This window comes from Bubalus bubalis, chromosome 13 (genome assembly GCF_019923935.1).
Source record: "Bubalus bubalis isolate 160015118507 breed Murrah chromosome 13, NDDB_SH_1, whole genome shotgun sequence".
NCBI lineage: Eukaryota > Metazoa > Chordata > Mammalia > Artiodactyla > Bovidae > Bubalus > Bubalus bubalis.
Genome location: NC_059169.1, coordinates 68,091,884 through 68,111,151, shown reverse-complemented (window position 1 = coordinate 68,111,151; position 19,268 = coordinate 68,091,884). Strand labels below are relative to the sequence as shown.

Below are 19,268 nucleotides of genomic sequence, written 5' to 3'. Positions count from 1 at the left end.
ACACGACTGAAGTGACTTAGAAGCAGCAGCGGCAGTATGTATCCTTCAGTAAATTACTTAAGTCTTCTGAGCTTCAGTATCTTTCTCCCCAATTTAAATTGCATAATTAGTACATATGAATTTCAAAATAAAAATAACTGAATTATGCCTATTGGATGAACAGATTTAGCTACTTAACTACGTTAATTTATAACTACTATTTTTTCAAAAGAATATTATAAACAAAATTGAAAGGAAAAGATAGTCATAGAACTGCATTTTTATAGTTAGGTAAAAATATTGGCAATATGTATGACAGATTTTTGTATTTATAACATTTAAGGAGTTCTGGCAAATAAAAAAAAAAGCAACTATGTATGCCAATAGAAATATGGGAAAATACATGACTAGACAACTCTCAAAAAAATAAAAGTTAAAAATGGCTCAGAAATAGAAAGATTCAACCTCACTCAGTAATCAGAAGAAAAAAGACTAAAACAAAATTTAATATAATGTTTAATCTGTGAAATTGGTGAAGACAAAAGAATGTTAATACCCATAGTTAACCAGAAAGCAGAAAATGGCACTCATATATTTCTCGGGTAAATATTTATATAAGATGGTAAAAATCTTTCCAGGAAAACAACTTTTTAATGTCTAAAAGAGACTTTAAAATGCTCCTATCTTTAACTTATTAATGCTTCTAGAAATTTATCCAAAGAAAATAATCAGAAACGTATGTGTCCAACTGTTCTCATACAAAAGCCTTCATTACAGTGCTTTACTATTAGGTTTTTTATTATTAGTTTTCAATTAACAATATATACTTATGATTTGAAAAAACATTTTAAGTCAGATAGAAGTGAATAAGATCAAAGTTAAAACTTCCCTCTCTCCTTCGTATTGATTCCTTAAAAGTAATTGCTGTAAATTGTTAGACCTTTTTATTTAATGTACATGTAGATAAACATGAATACACAGTTTGCTTAAGAAAAGTAACTTATTCTATATATTCAATGCTATTTAATCATAGCAAAAAACTCAAGTAATATAATTATCTTAAAATAGAAAAAGAGTTAGATAAATTATGGTACAATATTTTGAACCTAATGTCACACTATGCAGTCATCAACAATCCAGGGAAGAACAGTGGTACAGCAGAAAGAGCAGGGGAAGAGTTAGAAGGGTCTGAAGGAAATGGCACCCCACTCCAGTATTCATGCCTGGAAAATCCCATGGACCGAGGGGCCTGGTGGGCTACAATCCATGGGGTCGCAAAGAGTCGGACACGACTGAGCGGGGGGTGTGTGTGTGTGTGGGGGGTGTGTGTGTGTGTGTGTGTGTGTGTGTGGTGTGTGTGTGGGTGTGGGTGTGTGTGTGTGTGTGTGTGTGTGTGTGTGTGTTGGTCAGTAAGCAAATCACTTAACTCATTGAGCCCCACCCCTTTCACCTGAACAATGAGGATAATGAGATCCACCTTTTAGGGCTGTTGTGAGGATTAAATAGATTAATATAAGTGAAACACCTGCGATAACATGACTTATGCTGGGTGTCCACTACTACTGTAAACATTTGATGTTACTGTGTGAGAACATTTTATTACCTGAAAACATTGAAATGAGAAAATGTCTACAATATACTAAGGGTAAAAGGTGATATTAAAGAGTATATCCAACATGACATCAATCATTCTAATATAGTCTAGTAACTTATAAGGTACGTTTATGCATTAAAAGTAGCCTAGAGAGAAGTTCACCATAATGTTAACAGTGATAAAGAGAGTGGTTGTGATTTTTTATTTTCCTATAAATAGTCTTATTTTTCCCTACAGTTTTTTCAAAATTTCTTCAATGAATATTTTAATGTTCACAATAAAAAGGATACATTTTTGAAGGCAAGATATAAAAGAATATGCTTGATAATGGTAGGATGATAAGAGAAAATGAGTTCGTTTCATGGAGAGGTGCTAGAGAGCGGAGAAGACATGTAAATTTTTCTAGATAAGAATGAAAAACTACAATAGGTAGAAAGGAAGAAGTAAGAAATATTAATTCTGTGACACAGATGTTGCCAGGCAAATTTGATAACACAAAGAGATACAGGAAAACAATGGTAACAACAGCCTCCCTCATATAAATTCTACTTATTTACAGCATGGAGACTAGGGTCTTCATGAGTGAAAAAATTCAGTGCTCTATTAGAAATATATAAAGTCAGTTTGTTTAATTATATATACTAAAGAATGAGAGAGATGTTAAAAACGCATTAATATATATTTCTATAGAGGATTCACCTCCCACATGGCTTTTTCTTTACTTAGAATTTAAATGGTTTTATAATTTTTAACACCGGTGCTTTTGACACCGAAGAATTGACGCTTTTCAACTGTGGTGTTGGAGAAGATTCTTGAGAGTCCCTTGCACTGCAAGGAGATCCAAACAGTCAATCTTAAAGGAAATCAGTCCTGAATATTCCTTGGAAGGACTGATGCTGACACTGAAACTCCAATACTCTGGCCACCTGATGTAAAGAGCTGACTCATTTGAAAAGACCCTGATGCTGGGAAAGATTGAAGGCAGGAGGAGAAGGGGACAACAGAGGATGAGATGGTTGGATGGCATCACAGTCCATGAGGTCACAAAGAGTCAGACACGACTGAGCAACTGAACTGAACTGATAATTTCTAAGACGCTTGCTCCTTGGAAGAAAAACTATGACACATCTAGACAGCATATTAAAAAGCAGAGATTTTGCTGACAAAAGAATGTATAGTCAAAACTATGGTTTTTTTCAGTAGTCATGTATGGATGTGAGAGTTGGGCCATACAGAAGGCTGAGGGTCAAAGAATTGATGCTTTCGAACTGTAGTGCTGGAAAAGACTCTTGAGAGTCCCTTGGACTGCAAGGAGATCAAATTAGTCAATCCTAAAAGAAAAAACCCTGAATATTCATTGGAAGGACTGATGCTAAACCTGAAGCTCCAATACTTTGGCCACCTGAAAGGCCAACTCATTGGAAAAGATCCACTGAAGGCAAGAAGAGAAGGGGGCAACAGAGGATGAGATGGTTGGATGGCATCATCGACTTACTGAACATGAGTTTGAGCAAACTCCAGGATATAGTGAAGGACAGGGAAGCCTGGCGTGCTGCAGTTCATTGGGTTGCAAAGAGTCAGACACAACTGAGCAACTGAACAGCAACGACAAAGTATGTACCAGCTTAACAACAGAGCTAGAAGGCCTGCAAGTATCTATGCATTGAATTATCAACCCAATAAGAATGTACTGAACCGCTGCTGGTGCGAAGCATTCTTAGCTGCTGTTTGGAATATCAAGATGAAAAAGACACGGATTCTGCCTGCAAAGAGCATAAAGTTTGGAGGAGAAGGTACAAAATAAACAGCTAAAGCACAGCAAAGTAGAACACATTCAGTATTATAACAGCATTATGAATAAAATCTATGGAGTTGACAAAGAAAGAGAGATTACTTAGAGTGGGAAAGTCCTGGAAACTCTCCTAGGGCTCAGCCCTGAACAAGTCAAGTCTTGTTGGGCGGGCAAAAACCTTCTTGGAAGAAAGAGCCCCTTGGGCAAGCACAGAGGCTGGAGTGGGAGGGATCTGTATGTAGGAAAAAAGAAGAGGATGTGAAGAGGAGGTTGAAAAGGAATTTGCGAACAAATCAGAGAGGACTGTCAAAACTAATCTGTAGAATGAACTGATACAAAAGCACAAGGCAAAAATTACTCATAACCCCACATTCCACCTAGATAAAACTATCTAGTATGTTTCTTATACCTATGGGAATATATCTGTGGGAATATACATGCCTACATACAGAGAGAATGCATATATTTTTTACAAAAATTGCATCATTCTACACATGTTGTTCAGTTGCCCAGTCATGTCTGACTCTTTGTGACCCCATGGACTGCAGCACACTAGGCCTCCCTGTCCCTCACTATCTCCCAAAGTTTGCCCAAGTTCACGTCCATTGCATCGGTGATGCCATCCATTCATCTCGTCTTCTGATGCCCTCTTCTCCTTCTACCCTCTATCTTTCCCAGCATCAGGGAGAGAATGAAGGCAGACGCCCTCTTTTCCAGTGAGTCCGCTGTTGACATCAGGCGGCCATTCTACACGTACTATTTTCTTAATTAGCAAAAGTTTCTAGGGAATTTAGCCAAAATAATTCCTCTTTAATTAAATATATTTAATTATTCTCCAAAAATACCAGATTAATAATAATATATGGTTTCCTTCCATTCCTTCAATGCATTTCATAAATATTTTTGAGCAATATTCTTGAGCAATATTATGTGCCGGCATGGTTCTGCATGCTGGAGGAGACAGATAAGAAATAAATGAACAGAGTAATCCCAGATCATTGTAAATGCTACTAAGAAAATAAACCAGGCTGCTGTAATAAGGAGCGACTAAAGTCAGGGAGTTGTCTTAGATAGGATGTTTGGGGAAGGTCTCCTTGTGGAGGTGACCTATATTAGGAGTGACAGAGGAGATACGCCACCCTTATGCAAAATAGAGAAGTCAGAGCGAGGGAGGAGGGGCCTCCCATAGACATGCCATAGGATATTAAAAGATGTTATCACTGTAAGGAGTACCATAGTAGACAGGGTGATAACATTGTTTTTTCTTTTCTTTTGGGAAAAAAAAAAAATCAATTCAAACTTCCCTGTTGGTCCAGTGGTTAAGACTCCCTGCTTACACTGCAGGAGGCATGGGTTCAATTCCCGGTGGAGGAAATTATCCATCATGATCCCTCATGATGACAGTTGCGGCCAAAAAATAAAATAAAATTTTAAAATAAAAACAAGATCACTGGTTGCTGTCTGGACAATGGATTTAGAAGACTGAACAAACAAAAGTCAATTCACTCATACTTGTTAAAAAAAGAAAAAGATGTGTTTCCTTGACAAATTGGATTAAAAGCCAGCTGAATATAGCACTGAAAATGAACAGGAATTGTAACTTGTTAACTTTACCTTTTCAAAATTGATCTCTTTTATAACACAGTGCTCGCTATCCGATTTCCTTTGGGCCAAGTACGCTTTCCCAAAGGCACCTTCCCCAATGGCTTTAATCATGTCATATTGATCCATGGTCTCCAATACATGGAGTTACCTGAAATGAGAGCAATGGAGCTTTATTGCACATGAAGTCAGAAAATTGACCACTACAATGTAACAGAACTTGTTTTGCTAAAACTTTGATTCTAATTTTGCCAAGACTAACTCATCTAACTTTCCTTGTGGCTACAGGTAAAACAACCAAAGTGAGACGGAGCCTCTTAGCAGGCCCGGAGGTCAGACTTGGGCTACAGCTCTCCTCTGATACAACCTAGTGTGGTGATCTTGGGCAAGTTACTTAACTTCATAAAACCTCACTTTCCTAATTTCTAAAATGGAAATAACAATTCCTGTTTTTCAAGTTTATTCTGAGAAATAAAACATAATATCCTGATCTTGGCACCTCTAGGAAGCACAGAGCTTCTGCTTGTGTGGTTTTACAGTTGCCTTTCTCAAAGGGGCAATGGCACCCGACTCCAGTACTCTTGCCTGGAAAATCCTATGGACGGAGGAGCCTGGTAGGCTGCAGTCCTTGGAGTCGCTAAGAGTCGGGTACGACTGAGCGACTTCACTTTCACTTTTCACTTTCATGCATTGGAGAAGGAAATGGCAACCCACTCTAGTGTTCTTGCCTGGAGAATCTCAGGGACTGGGGAGCCTGGTGGGCTGCTGTCTATGGGGTCGCACAGAGTCGGACACCACTGAAGCAACTTAGCAGCAGCAGCAGCAGTTCTCAAAGGGGAAGCACTGCGCCCTAGGGGACATTTTGGAAACTTCCAGAGTTTTTCCTGTTCCCAGAGATGGGAGAAGCAGATACTACCTCATTTTGAAGCCATTGGCTTCCCTGGTGGCTTAGACAGTAAAGAATCCGCCTGCAATGCAGGAGACCTGGGTTTGATCCCTGGGTTGGGATCCCCTGGAGAAGGGAAAGGCTACCCACTCCAGAATTCTGGCCTGGAGAATTCCATGGACAGAGGAGCCTGGCGAGCTACAGTCCATGGGGTCGCAAAGAATCAGGCCCAACTGAATGGCTAAGCAAAGCACAGCAAGGTCTGAGACAGGACTTCCCAGGTGGCTCAGTGATAAAGAATCCACCTACCAATGCAGGAGACAAAGAAGTGTGGGTTCAATTCCTGGGTCGGGAGGATCCCCTGGAGTAGGAAATGGCAACACATTCCAGTAATCTTGCCTGGAAAATTCCAGGGACAGAGGAGGATAGCGGGATACAGTCCACAGGGTCGCAAAGAGTCGGACACGACTGAGCACACACATACAAGGTCTGAGATACAAAGATTCTGTGATGCAAGGGATGGCCCTGCATAGTAAAGGATTATCCAGCAGCCTCACCACTTTAGAACGTCTCCGAACACATTCGTGTGCGTGGAAAAATCGGTTTATAATTGTCTGTGGCTACTACCAAACTATTTTACATCTAAATGCAAAATACGTTTAGTGCAATTTTAATTAATACTGAATTTTCAGGGAATGCAACTACGTGTCAATTGAGGCTTGATTGGACCTTGTTTTGCTCAGATATTTACCAAGAACTGTTCATCTTTTTGGAAAAATCATTCTTCCACTGGCCAGACTGCTCCTGGGAGCAGAGATCTAAAAGTTTGTGGCTGTCCTTGTCAGGTGACTCCCTGCTACTTCACTACTTCTTCTAGTGTAGTAGTACCAAGCAGTGACAGACTGAAATATAGACTTGATAATAAAGACAGGCACTATGGCATTTAGATTAATGATAAGATTCAGGATGGCAAGAGGACCCAAAAGCCCCGTCCACGCCTGCTGGGTCAGTTATCTTCAGTTTTTAATATAAGGCCTGAAATTCCTTTTGCACTTAAGCTCCTTTGGTTTGGGTTTGTCATCCTCAGCCCAGGATCCTGGCTTCTTGAGAGGGGAAGGTGAATTCCCCCTGGGTAGTAAGTGGGGTGATCCCTTCTCCTCTACTAATCTCTTGGGAAATACTGTACTTATAACACAGACACACCCTCAATAGCTCGTGGGCAAAAAGATGGGCCAGTGCTTCCCTTCCGGTTTCTTTTCTTTTTTAAAAAATTTTATTTATTGTGGCTGTGCTGGGTCTTTGGTGCTGCGTGGGCTTTTCCCTAGTTGCAGAGAGCAGTGGCCACCTTACAGGGGCGGTGCACAAGCCTCTCATTACAGTGGCCTCTCTCGTTGCAGAGCACAGGCTCCAGGGCATCTGAGCTTCAGTACTTGCAGTTCCCGGGGCTCTAGAGCACAGGTTCAGTAGTTCTGACTGACGGGTTTTGACTGCTCCCCAGCATGTGGGATCCTCCAGGGCCAGGGAGGTGAAATCATTTACCTCCAATTAAGACTCAAACCCATGTGGCTGGGACTCAAACCCAGTCAAAACCCACAGTACCTGGTTTCAGGACCTAATGTAGCTCAGGTTCTTGATGCCTTATTGCTGAAAGAATTCAGTGAGAGACAAAGTGATAGGTAAGAAGTGGATTTATTCAGATTCAGAGAGAAGCACACTCCACAGACAGAGTGTGGGCCATCACAGAGGGCACATGTGGCTGTGAAGTGTGGCATGGTTAGTTTTTACAGGTTGGGTAATTTAATATGCTAATAAGTGGGAGGATTATTCCAACTATTTTTGGGAAAGGGCAGAGATTTCCAGGATTGGGGCCATCACCCACTCCTTGGTCTTTTGACAGTGCCTTGGAACTGTCATGGCACCTCTGGGTGTATCATTTCACTTGCTGATTGAGGATCAAGGTCTAGTCTTGTCTGCCATCTTGGTTCCATTCAATTCTAAATGGTTTATGCTGTATCCTTGGGCTATGTCATTCTTTCAAAAGTTGTGCCCTGCTCCTTTCTCTCCTGTTTCAGACGGACCAATCCCTCTCCTGCGTTGGCAGGCCACTGAGCCACAGGAGAGCCCCATAGGGTTGTTTCTGAACTGTCTTTGGCAGGTCCTGGAGGCCCAGGACTTGGCTCTGATCACCTCCCACCTCTCTGAAAGCTGCCTGGTCTGGCACCCCTCTGCCAGCCTCCAGCCTTGGGGGCTTTGGGTAAACTGTTCCTTTTTCCCATTAGACTATGGTAGCCACTACTTAGGAGAAGGCAATGGCAACCCACTCCAGTACTCTTGCCTGGAGAATCCCATGGATGGAGGAGCCTGGTAGGCTGTGGTACATGGGGTCGGGAAGAGTCTGACAGGACTGAGCAACTTCGCTTTCACTTTTCACTTTCACGCATTGGAGAAGGAAATGGCAACCCACTCCAGTGTTCTTCCCTGGAGAATCCCAGGGACACGACTGAAGCGACTTAGCAGCAGCAGTAGAAGCAGCAGCAGCAGCCACTACTTTCTTTGTGTCTCAGGAGGCAAAGATTTTGCCCGCAATGCCAGAAACCTGGGTTGATCCCTGATTGGGAAGATCCCCTGGAGAAGGGAACGGCAAGGAGCCTGGAGAGTTATAGTCCGTGGGGACTCACATACACACACACACACACACACACACACACGACTACAGTTAGGGCATCATGCTGATTTTCAAAAACTGAGTGAGCAGACAGGTTATGTTTCTGAGTAATCTGTGTCAGTGTAGGAGGAGGGGACGATTAGGGGTATAGAGTGGGAGCCAGCTCCTCAGCCAGGGGACGCTGGGGACACCTGAGGGCCCAGTGTTGAGGGAGGCGAACGCGGAATGGGAACTTAAAGCCACCAGCGTGGGAACTGAGCGACCCAGAGGCGCCCGCCCAGGAGGCACCAGCGGGTGGAAACCCGTAAGTTTCGGGGTGAGGGGAAAATCTCGCTCCGTTAGGAACACTCCGGGTGGCGGCGGGCTGGAGGGCTGCAGACCTCCGAGGAGCCAGGATCCAGGAGCCCGGAGCGCAGCGCGTTGCCATGGAGACCGACGCAGCTCGGGACCGAGGCAGCTTCCCCACAGGGCGCGCCTTCCCAGGCGGGGGCTCCACCCTTCCCCCGGCTCCCGGAGCCCTGGGGGGCAGCTCCGGGTCCAGACTGAGGGCGCCGCCTGTTGCTTACCTGCTTCGCGGAGCGAGATAAGCGTCCTGCGTGGAGCAGGGTTCCCCGGGCCGAGGCGCCTCCGGGCGGGCTGCCGGGGCGGAGCTGCGCGCGGGGCGGGCGGGGCGCGGGGCGGGCGCGCCCACAAGGTCCACACGGAAGAGGGCCGGGGGCCGGGGAATTTGCTCGGTTGCTTTAGGTCCGGACTCCTCTGCTAACACTCCGCAAGCATTCGGCTCCCGCTCGCTGAAGGTGTACCAGATGCTTTGTATATATTATCTCTATATTTTGCAACAACCGAGCAAGGAAGGTAGTTTTACAATTGAATTTTCCCCAGTTTTAGAATTGAGCGGGATTTGGAAAACTCAGCAGTGGCTACAGGACTGGAAAAGGTCAGTTTTCATTCCAGTCCCAAAGAAAGGCAATGCCAAAGAATGCTCCAAGTACCGCACAATTGCACTCATCTCGCACGCTAGTAAAGTAAAATAATGCTCAAAATTCTCCAAGCCAGGCTTCAGCAATACGTGAAACGTGAACTTCCAGATGTTCAAGCTGGTTTTAGAAAAGGCAGAGGAAATAGAGATCAAATTGCCAACATCCGTTGGACCATCGAAAAAGCAAGAGAGTTCCAGAAAAACACCTACTTCTGCTTTATTGACTATGCCAAAGCCTTTGACTGTGTGGATCACAATAAACTGTGGAAAATTCTGAAAGAGATGGGCATACCAGACCACCTGACCTGCCTCTTGAGAAACCTATATGCAGGTCAGGAAGCAACAGTTAGAACTGGACATGGAACGACAGACTGGTTCCAAATGGGAAAAGGAGTACATCAAGGCTGTATATTGTCACCCTGTTTATTTAACTTATATGCAGAGTACATCGTGAGAAACGCTGGGCTGGAAGAAACACAAGCTGGAATCAAGACTGCCTGGAGAATTATCAATAACCTCAGATATGCAGATGACACCACCCTTATGGCAGAAAGTAAAGAGGAACTAAAGAGCCTCTTGATGAAAGTGAAAGAGGAGAGTGAAAAAGTTGGCTTAAAGCTCAACATTCAGAAAATGAAGATCATGGCATCTGGTCCCATCACTTCATGGGAAATAGATGGGGAAACAGTGGAAACAGTGTCAGACTATCTTTTTGGGCTCCAGAATCACTGCAGATGGTAATTGCAGCCATGAAATTAAAAGACGCTTACTCCTTGGAAGGAAAGTTATGACCAACCTAGACAGCATGTTAAAAAGCAGAGACATTACTTTGCCAACAAAGGTCTGTCTAGTCAAGGTTATGGTTTTTCCAGTGGTCATGTATGGATGTGAGAGTTGGACTGTGAAGAAAGCTGAGTGCTGAAGAATTGATGCTTTTGAACTGTGGTGTTGGAGAAGACTCTTGAGAGTCCCTTGGACTATAAGGAGATCCAACCCATCCATCCTAAAGGAGATCAGTCCTGGTGTTCATTGGCAGGACTGATGCTGAAGCTGAAACTCCAATACTTTGGCCACCTCATGTGAAGAGTTGACTCATTGGAAAAGACTCTGATGCTGGGAGGGATTGGGGGCAGGAGGAGAAGGGGACAACAGAGGATGAGATGGCTGGATGGCATCACCGACTCTATGGACATGAGTTTGAGTGAACTCCGGGAGTTGGTGAATGACAGGGAGGTCTGGCGTGCTGCGATTCATGGGGTCGCAGAGTCAGACACGACTGAGCGACTGAACTGAACTGAACTGAGATATGAAAAGTTTGTCGTGCAGGGTCTCAAATGCTGTCAAGAGATGGAGACTAGAACAGAGCCCTGCTCTTTTGGCCGCAGCAGGCAGCCTCCATGGGGTCCCCTTAGGAAACTGGCTGCTGCCGAGTGGTCTACAAAACACGGTCCCTCAGCACCGCCCCATCGCCCTGCATCCACTCCTCACTCGCACTGTACATCAAGCTGCTGTCTGAAATCTTTCATTACCTGTTTAAGTAGCTTAAAAGATTTAATTTCCAGCAATTATAAATACTGACACAAGTGAAACATAACCAACGGAATGTAAATACTTTGGCGATCTGAAACCCGGCATCATCTATTAAGTTAAAAAAGGACGCTTTCCTTTAAGAATTAGAAGCTTTCCTTCAGAACATCATTCCTTTCTCCTTGAACTCATATTTCCGTGCGTAATATTTTTCATGACTCAAAAGCTTACTGATCACCCGATCATATAAATGGAGGTTAATTTCTATTTCCTAATCAGATGCTTTTAAAAATTCATTAAAATTAGTGGTCCAAAGAGTGATATGTTGAAGTAACATATTGACAGTTAACATAGTCCAACAGGATTAAGAAAGACGTTATCTCCTTGCTAACACCAAGAGAAAACTGCCATTTTGTTTGTGTTTTCCGGGGAAGCAGACATGCCTGTGTCTTCTGAGGGGACCTAATGTATAACCCACAAGCACAGTGCACACTAAAAAGGGACAGTGGTCCAAACAGGCAGAGAGAAATTTTTATGGTTAAATTTATGGTTAAATTTCTTATCCTGCCTTAAAAATACTTTTATTTCATCAATCCTCACTTTAATCTCTTTTTAAGCTGCAAGGCCTGAAAAGCTTCATTCATGTAAGTAAATAGAATTGAAAGTTTCACTAAAAGTGATTCTCAATTCTTGCTTAGTTGTATGTCAAGAATCATATAATAATCTATGACTAAAATAGGGTTCTAATTATCCACTAGAGTCTCTTGAAATTCTGTTATAAGCCAAACCCTTGTAAACCATCTTTGCCATCAAAGTTCATTCAGCCACTCAGTAACTATGCCTACTTTCAAGTTCCCTTTGTTGATTGGTTTGGAAATGTTCCCATGCAGGACAGTGCTAAAATTTGACATAACTAAGAGGTATAAAAGACAGTATTTATGGAAGCTGATTACCTGGAAATATCCTTAAAACCATCCCTGCCTACATTAATTGTTGAATGTCTTCAAGATCAGTCAGTTCAGTCACTCAGTCATGTTCGACTCTTTGCCACCCCGTGGACTGCAGCATGCCAGGCTTCCCTGTCCATCACCAACTCCCAGAGCTTGTTCAAATTCACGTCCATCCAGTCGGTGATGCCATTCAACCATCTCATCTTTTGTTGTCCCCTTCCCCCCTTGCCTTTAATCTTTCCCAGCATCTGGGTCTTTTCCAATGAGTCAGTTCTTCCCATCAGATGGTCAAAGTATTAGAGCTTCAGCTTCAGCATCAGTCGTTCCAATGAATATTTAGGACTGATTTCCTTTAGGATTGACTTGTGCGGCAAGTCTAGTCCCTTGACTTGCACTGCAAGGGACTCTCAAGTGTCTTCTCCAACACCACAGTTCAAAAGGGTCAATTTTTTGATGTTCAATTTTCTTAATGGTCCAACACTCACATCCATACATGACTACTAGAAAAAACATAGCTTTGGTTAGACAGACATTTGTTTGTGAAGTAATGTCTCTGCTTTTTAATGTGCTGTCTAGGTTGGTCATAGCTTTTCTTCCAAGGAGTAAGAGTCTTTTAATTTCAAGGCTGCAGTCACCATCTGCAATGGTTTTGGAGCCCCCAAAAATAAAGTCTGACACTGTTTCCCCTGTTTCCCCATCTATTTGCCATGAAGTGATGGGACCAGATGCCATGATCTTAGTTTTCTGAATGTTGAGTTTTAAGTCAGGTTTTTAACTCTCTTTCACTTTCATCAAGAGGCTCTTTATTCTTCTTTGCTTTCTGCCATAAGGGTGGTGTCATCTGCATATCTGAAGTTATTGATATTTCTCCCGGCAATCTTGATTCCAGCTTGTGCTTCATTCAGCCCGGCATTTTGCATGATGTACTCTGCATATAAGTTAAATAAGCAGGGTGACAATATACAGCCTTGACGAACTCCTTTTCCTATATGGAACCAGTCTGTTGTTCCATGTCGAGTTCTAACTGTTGCTTCCTGACCTGCATACAGATTTCTCAGGAGGCAGGTCAGGGGGCCTGGTATTCCCATCTCTTTCAGAGTTTCCCACAGTTTGCTGTGACCCACACAGTCAAAGGCTTTAGCATAGTCAATGAAGCATAAGTAGATGTTTTTCTGGAATTCTCTTGCTTTTTCAATGATCCAACGGATGTTGGCAATTTGATCTCTGGTTCCTCTGCTTTTCTAAATCCAGCTTGAACATCTGGAAGTTCTCGGTTCACATACTATTGAACCAATACTCCAAGCTTCACTTGGAGAATTTTGAACATTACTTTGGTAGCGTGTGAGATGAGTGCAATTGTGCAGTAGTTTGAGCATTCTTTGGCATTACCTTTCTTTGGAATTGGAATGAAAACTGACCTTTTCCAGTCCTGTGGCCACTGCTGAGTTTTCCAAATTTACTGGCATATTGAGTGCAGCACTTTCACAGCATCATCTTTTAGGATTTGAAATAGCTCAACTGGAATTCCATCACCTCCACTAGCTTTGTTCCTAGTGATGCTTCCAGGACCCACTTGACTTCGCATTCCAGGATGTCTGGCTCTAGGTGAGTGATCACACCATCATGATTATCTGGGTCACGAAGATCTTTTTTGTATAGTTCTTCTGTGTATTCTTGTCACCTCCTCTTAATATCTTCTGCTTCTGTTAGGTCCATTCCATTTCTGTTCTTTATTGTGCCCATCTTTGCATGAAATGTTCCCTTGGTATCTCTGATTTTCTTGAAGAGATCTCTAGTCTTTCCCATTCTATTGTTTTCCTCTATTTCTTTGCACTGATTACGGAGGAAGGCTTTCTTATCTTTCCTTGCTATTCTTTGAAACTCTGCATTCAAATGGGTTTATCTTTCCTTTTCTCCTTTGCCTTTTGCTTCTCTTCTTTTCTCAGCTATTTGTAAGGACTCCTCAAATTGCCTTTTTGCCTTTCTTTTTCTTGGGGATGGTCTTGATCACTGCCTCCTGTACAATGTCACGAACCTCTGTCCATAGTTCTAGAAGTGGTCAAACAGGAGAAAGCAAGAGTGAACATAGAGATTTTAGGAATCAGTGAACCAAAATGGACCAGAATGGGTGAATTTAATTCAGATGACCATTACATCTACTACTGTGGGCAAGAATCCCTTAAAAAAATGGAGTAGCCAATCTCAAAAATGATAGAATGATCTCTGTTCATTTTCAAGGCAAACCATTCAGTATCACAGTAATCCAAGTCTATGTCCCAACCACTAATGCTGAAGAAGCTGAAGTTGAATGGTTCTATGAGGACCTAGAACATTCAAAAAAGATCCAGTCCCCTTTTCATCATAGGGGACTGAAATGCAAAAGTAGGAAATTAAGAGGTACCTGGAGTAACTGGCAACTTTGTCCTTGGGGTACAAAATGAAGCAGGGCAACGGCTAACAGAGTTTTGCCAAGAGAATGTACTAGTCATAGCAAATACCCTTTTCCAACAACACAAGAGACGACTCTACACATGGACATCACCAGATGGTCAATACCAAAATCATAGTGGTTATATTCTTTGCAGCCAAAGATGGAGAAGCTCTATACAGTCAGCAAAAACTAGACCAGGGGTTGACTGGGGCTCAGATCATGAATTCCTTATTGCCAAATGCAGACTTAAATTGAAGAAAGTAGGGAAAACCACTAGACCATTCAGGTATGGTCTAAATCAAATCCCTTACCATTATACAGTGGAAGTGACAAATAGATTCAAGGGATTAGACCTGATAGAGTGCATGAAGAACTATGGACAGAGGTTCGTGACATTGTACAGGAGGCAGTGATCAAGACCATCCCCAAGAAAAAGAAAGGCAAAAAGGCAATTTGAGGAGTCCTTACAAATAGCTGAGAAAAGAAGAGAAGCAAAAGGCAAAGGAGAAAAGGAAAGATAAACCCATTTGAATGCAGAGTTTCAAAGAATAGCAAGGAAAGATAAGAAAGCCTTCCTCCGTGATCAGTGCAAAGAAATAGAGGAAAACAATAGAATGGGAAAGACTAGAGATCTCTTCAAGAAAATCAGAGATACCAAGGGAACATTTCATGCAAAGATGGGCACAATAAAGAACAGAAATGGAATGGACCTAACAGAAGCAGAAGATATTAAGAGGAGGTGACAAGAATACACAGAAGAACTATACAAAAAAGATCTTCGTGACCCAGATAATCATGATGGTGTGATCACTCACCTAGAGCCAGACATCCTGGAATGCGAAGTCAAGTGGGTCCTGGAAGCATCACTAGGAACAAAGCTAGTGGAGGTGATGGAATTCCAGTTGAGCTATTTCAAATCCTAAAAGATGATGCTGTGAAAGTGCTGCACTCAATATGCCAGTAAATTTGGAAAACTCAGCAGTGGCCACAGGACTGGAAAAGGTCAGTTTTCATTCCAATTCCAAAGAAAGGTAATGCCAAAGAATGCTCAAACTACTGCACAATTGCACTCATCTCACACGCTACCAAAGTAATGTTCAAAATTCTCCAAGTGAAGCTTGGAGTATTGGTTCAATAGTATGTGAACCGAGAACTTCCAGATGTTCAAGCTGGATTTAGAAAAGCAGAGGAACCAGAGATCAAATTGCCAACATCCGTTGGATCATTGAAAAAGCAAGAGAATTCCAGAAAAACATCTACTTATGCTTCATTGACTATGCTAAAGCCTTTGACTGTGTGGGTCACAGCAAACTGTGGGAAACTCTGAAAGAGATGGGAATACCAGGCCCCCTGACCTGCCTCCTGAGAAATCTGTATGCAGGTCAGGAAGCAACAGTTAGAACTCGACATGGAACAACAGACTGGTTCCATATAGGAAAAGGAGTTCGTCAAGGCTGTATATTGTCACCCTGCTTATTTAACTTATATGCAGAGTACATCATGCAAAATGCCGGGCTGAATGAAGCACAAGCTGGAATCAAGATTGCCGGGAGAAATATCAATAACTTCAGATATGCAGATGACACCACCCTTATGGCAGAAAGCAAAGAATAAAGAGCCTCTTGATGAAAGTGAAAGAGAGTTAAAAACCTGACTTAAAACTCAACATTCAGAAAACTAAGATCATGGCATCTGGTCCCATCACTTCATGGCAAATAGATGGGGAAACAGGGGAAACAGTGTCAGACTTTATTTTTGGGGGCTCCAAAACCATTGCAGATGGTGACTGCAGCCATGAAATTGAAAGACACTTATTCCTTGGAAGAAAAGTTATGACCAACCTAGACAGCATATTAAAAAGCAGAGACATTACTTTGCCAACAAAGGACCATCTAGCCAAAGCTATGTTTTTTCCAGTAGTCATGTATGGATGTGAGAGTTGGACTATAAGGAAAGCTGAGCACTGAAAAATTGATGCTTTTGAACTGTGGTGTTGACGAAGACTCTTGAGACTCCCTTGGACAGCAAGAAGATCAAACCAGTCCATCCTAAAGGAAATCAGTCCTGAATATTCATTGGAAAGAATGATGCTGATGCTGAAAATCCAATACTTTCGCCACCTGATGGGAAGAACTGACTCATTGGAAAATACCCTGATGCTGGGAAGGATTGAAGGTGGGAGGAGAAGGGGATGACAGAGGATGAGATGGTTGGATGGCATCATGGCATCATTCATGGACATGATTTTGAGCAAGCTCTGGGAGTTGTTTATGGACACAGAAGCCTGGCATGCTGTAGTCCATAGGGTGGCAGAGTCAGACACGACTAAGCGACTGAACTGAACTGAACTGAACTTACCTTGATTCATGGACCTAACATTCCAGGTTCCTATGCAATAGTGTTCTTTATAGCACTGGACTTTACTTCCATTACCAGTCATATCCACAACTGGGCATTGTTTTTGCTTTGGCTCAGGCTCTTCATTCTTTCTGGAGCTATTTCTCCAGTCTTTTCCAGTACCATATTGGGCACTGGATGACCTGGGGAGTTCCTTTCAGTGTCACATCTTTTTGCCTTTTCATACTGTTCATGGGGTTCTCAAGCCAAGAATACTGAAGTGGTTTGCCATTCCTTTTTCCAGTGGATGATGTTTTTTCAGAACTCTCCACCATGACCTGTCCATCCTGAGTGTTCCACATGGCATGGCTCATAGTTTCACTGAGTTAGTCAAGGCTGTGATCCATGTAATTAGTTTGGTTAGTTTTCTATGATTGTGATTTTCATTCTGTCTGCCCCTGGATAAGAGGCTTGTGGAAGCTTCTTGAAGGGAGGGACTGGCTGAGGGGCAATCTGGGTCTTGGTCTGATGGGCAGGGCCTTGCTTAGTAAATCTTTAATCCAATTTTCTATCGATGGGGCTGTATTCCCTCCCTGTAGTTTGGCCTCCTTACCCCCAGGTAGGGGTAATGGTGAGCTCTTTCAAAAGGACTTATGCCAGCAGCTCCCAGGTCTATTGTATTCAGTGCCTCTGGCCCTGCAGCAGGCCACTGTTGACCCAAGCTTCCACTGGAATCTCCTGGAAACTCACAGGCAAGTCTGGTTGATAGTCTTCAAGATAGAGATTAAAAAAAAAAAGAGCTGACATAAGTCATTCTGGGAAATGGTGTTTTGACTAGAAAGTGTAAGGCTAACGACAATAGGAGCAAGACATAAACTTTGTATTTTAGTTGGTAAATTGTTCTTCCCAGGGATGAGTGTTAACAATTTGGAAACTGCTTTATATGCATACTGGAGTTGAACAACTAAGTAAGTGGATGGTGTATGGTACAAGCCAAGTTTCTCACTGTCAAAGAGAAGATACAGAAAGGGGAGTGGGGGAGGGAAGGGAAAGGTTAGAATGACCCCTATGGTATTGAATCAGAATCCAAGACATCAGTAAGAACAAACCCATATTGAGCTTAAAAAAAAAAAAAATACAGATGGAGAGATACAGAAGTCACCTCTGGATATGCGTGAAAGTGTTAGTTGCTGTGTCCAGCTCTTTGCGACCTCAAGGACTGTAGCCCACCAGGCTCCTCTGTCCATGGGATTCTCCAGACCAGAATACTGGAGTGGGTTGCCATTCCTTTCTCCAGTGGATCTCTCTTAACCCAGGGATTGACCCTAGGTCTCCTGCATTGCAGGTGGATTATTTACCTTCTGAGGCACCAGGGAAGCCTCAAGACAGGGAAATGAACCCAGGCTTTGGTGATAAGAGTGCCGAATCCTAACCACTAGACCACCAGAGAGTGTCACATACAGGGATAGTATATACATGTATTTCCTAGCTCTGTCTGCTTAGAGGGACTATCACAGTGACATCACACCCAGAACCCAGATCCTGATTTCTAAACCCATGAAAGGAACCAGCGCTCCTCAGAGAAATGGCTGATTCTGGGGCTGAGGCAGAGAAGGTACTAGATGACCATCTTCTTGTAGTGCCAGAAAGTAAGGAGTTGCTCAGAACACAGAAGGATGAGGGCATGTCAAAGGGACATAGGCGTCAACCTGAAATAATTCCTAATGGCCAAAGCTAGAACAAATCAAGCCACAAGGCAAATGACTTAGTATTGGATTATCCACCCTCTTCAGGAGGTGGGGCTTAATTCCTGTCCACTTGAATATAGGCTGAACTCAGTGACTCACTCAGAGTGACCAGAACATTGAAATGGAACATTCGTAACTGACACTGGAGACCCTGGCAGACCAAGGATAGCTAAATGTCTGAGTACAAATAATGGAGGGGGGGTGGGGGTGAGGTCTATACCAGTTTTTGTACATTAAGATTAAAAAAATATATTTAACTCTTTAAAAGATAGATGTATCCCATATTTCGGCAGATCTTTATTAATGATCCTACTGTAGTCTCACAACTCTCTCCCCCTATGTTGACTTGAGCACTGTTCCCTACACCAGGCCAGGCTGATGCTATTCTCATAATTGCCTATGTGGGCCCCTGGAAAGAGTCAGTTTCTTTAGTAAAGTCTTCTCCCCTCACTAAAGCATCACAGCATGAAATGACAGACCCCAGAACACATGTGTCACGGTGACCCATGCATGTTGGGGTCCTGCCCCCTCCATGAGTTCCACAAAACTCTGGCTTCCTGCTACTTCCTGTATGGACCCCTTACCTTTGGCCCCATTCCTTTCTTGTATACAGGACCACCAACTGGCCAGATCTGTACCTTACCCCACTCTTCCCATGGCTGATCCTCCGATCTGGGCTCTTTTGTACATCCTGTGAGGAGCTGTATTTAATGACAGTGGGTGATGACTGAAGATGACTGATGACTACCCAGAAATAGGTCTTATAGAAAAACACAGG

At 42.9% G+C, this 19,268-nt stretch overlaps 1 protein-coding gene across 3 annotated transcripts in view; it reads right to left on the bottom strand.

The window, feature by feature from the left end:
• The window catches only part of NEK5 (NIMA related kinase 5), a 63,020-nt gene extending 53,837 nt beyond the window's left edge, over positions 1-9,183 (bottom strand). For all 3 annotated transcript variants that reach the window (XM_006065752.4, XM_025262950.3, XM_025262949.3), the window contains exons 1-2: positions 9,085-9,183; positions 4,980-5,118 (exon numbers count right to left, since the gene is read on the bottom strand). In XM_006065752.4, the coding sequence (XP_006065814.4) occupies positions 4,980-5,096 (117 nt within the window). In that variant the 5' untranslated portion in view covers positions 5,097-5,118; positions 9,085-9,183. The remainder of the gene's footprint in view (positions 1-4,979; positions 5,119-9,084) is intronic.
• Positions 9,184-19,268: the final 10,085 nt, after the last annotated feature.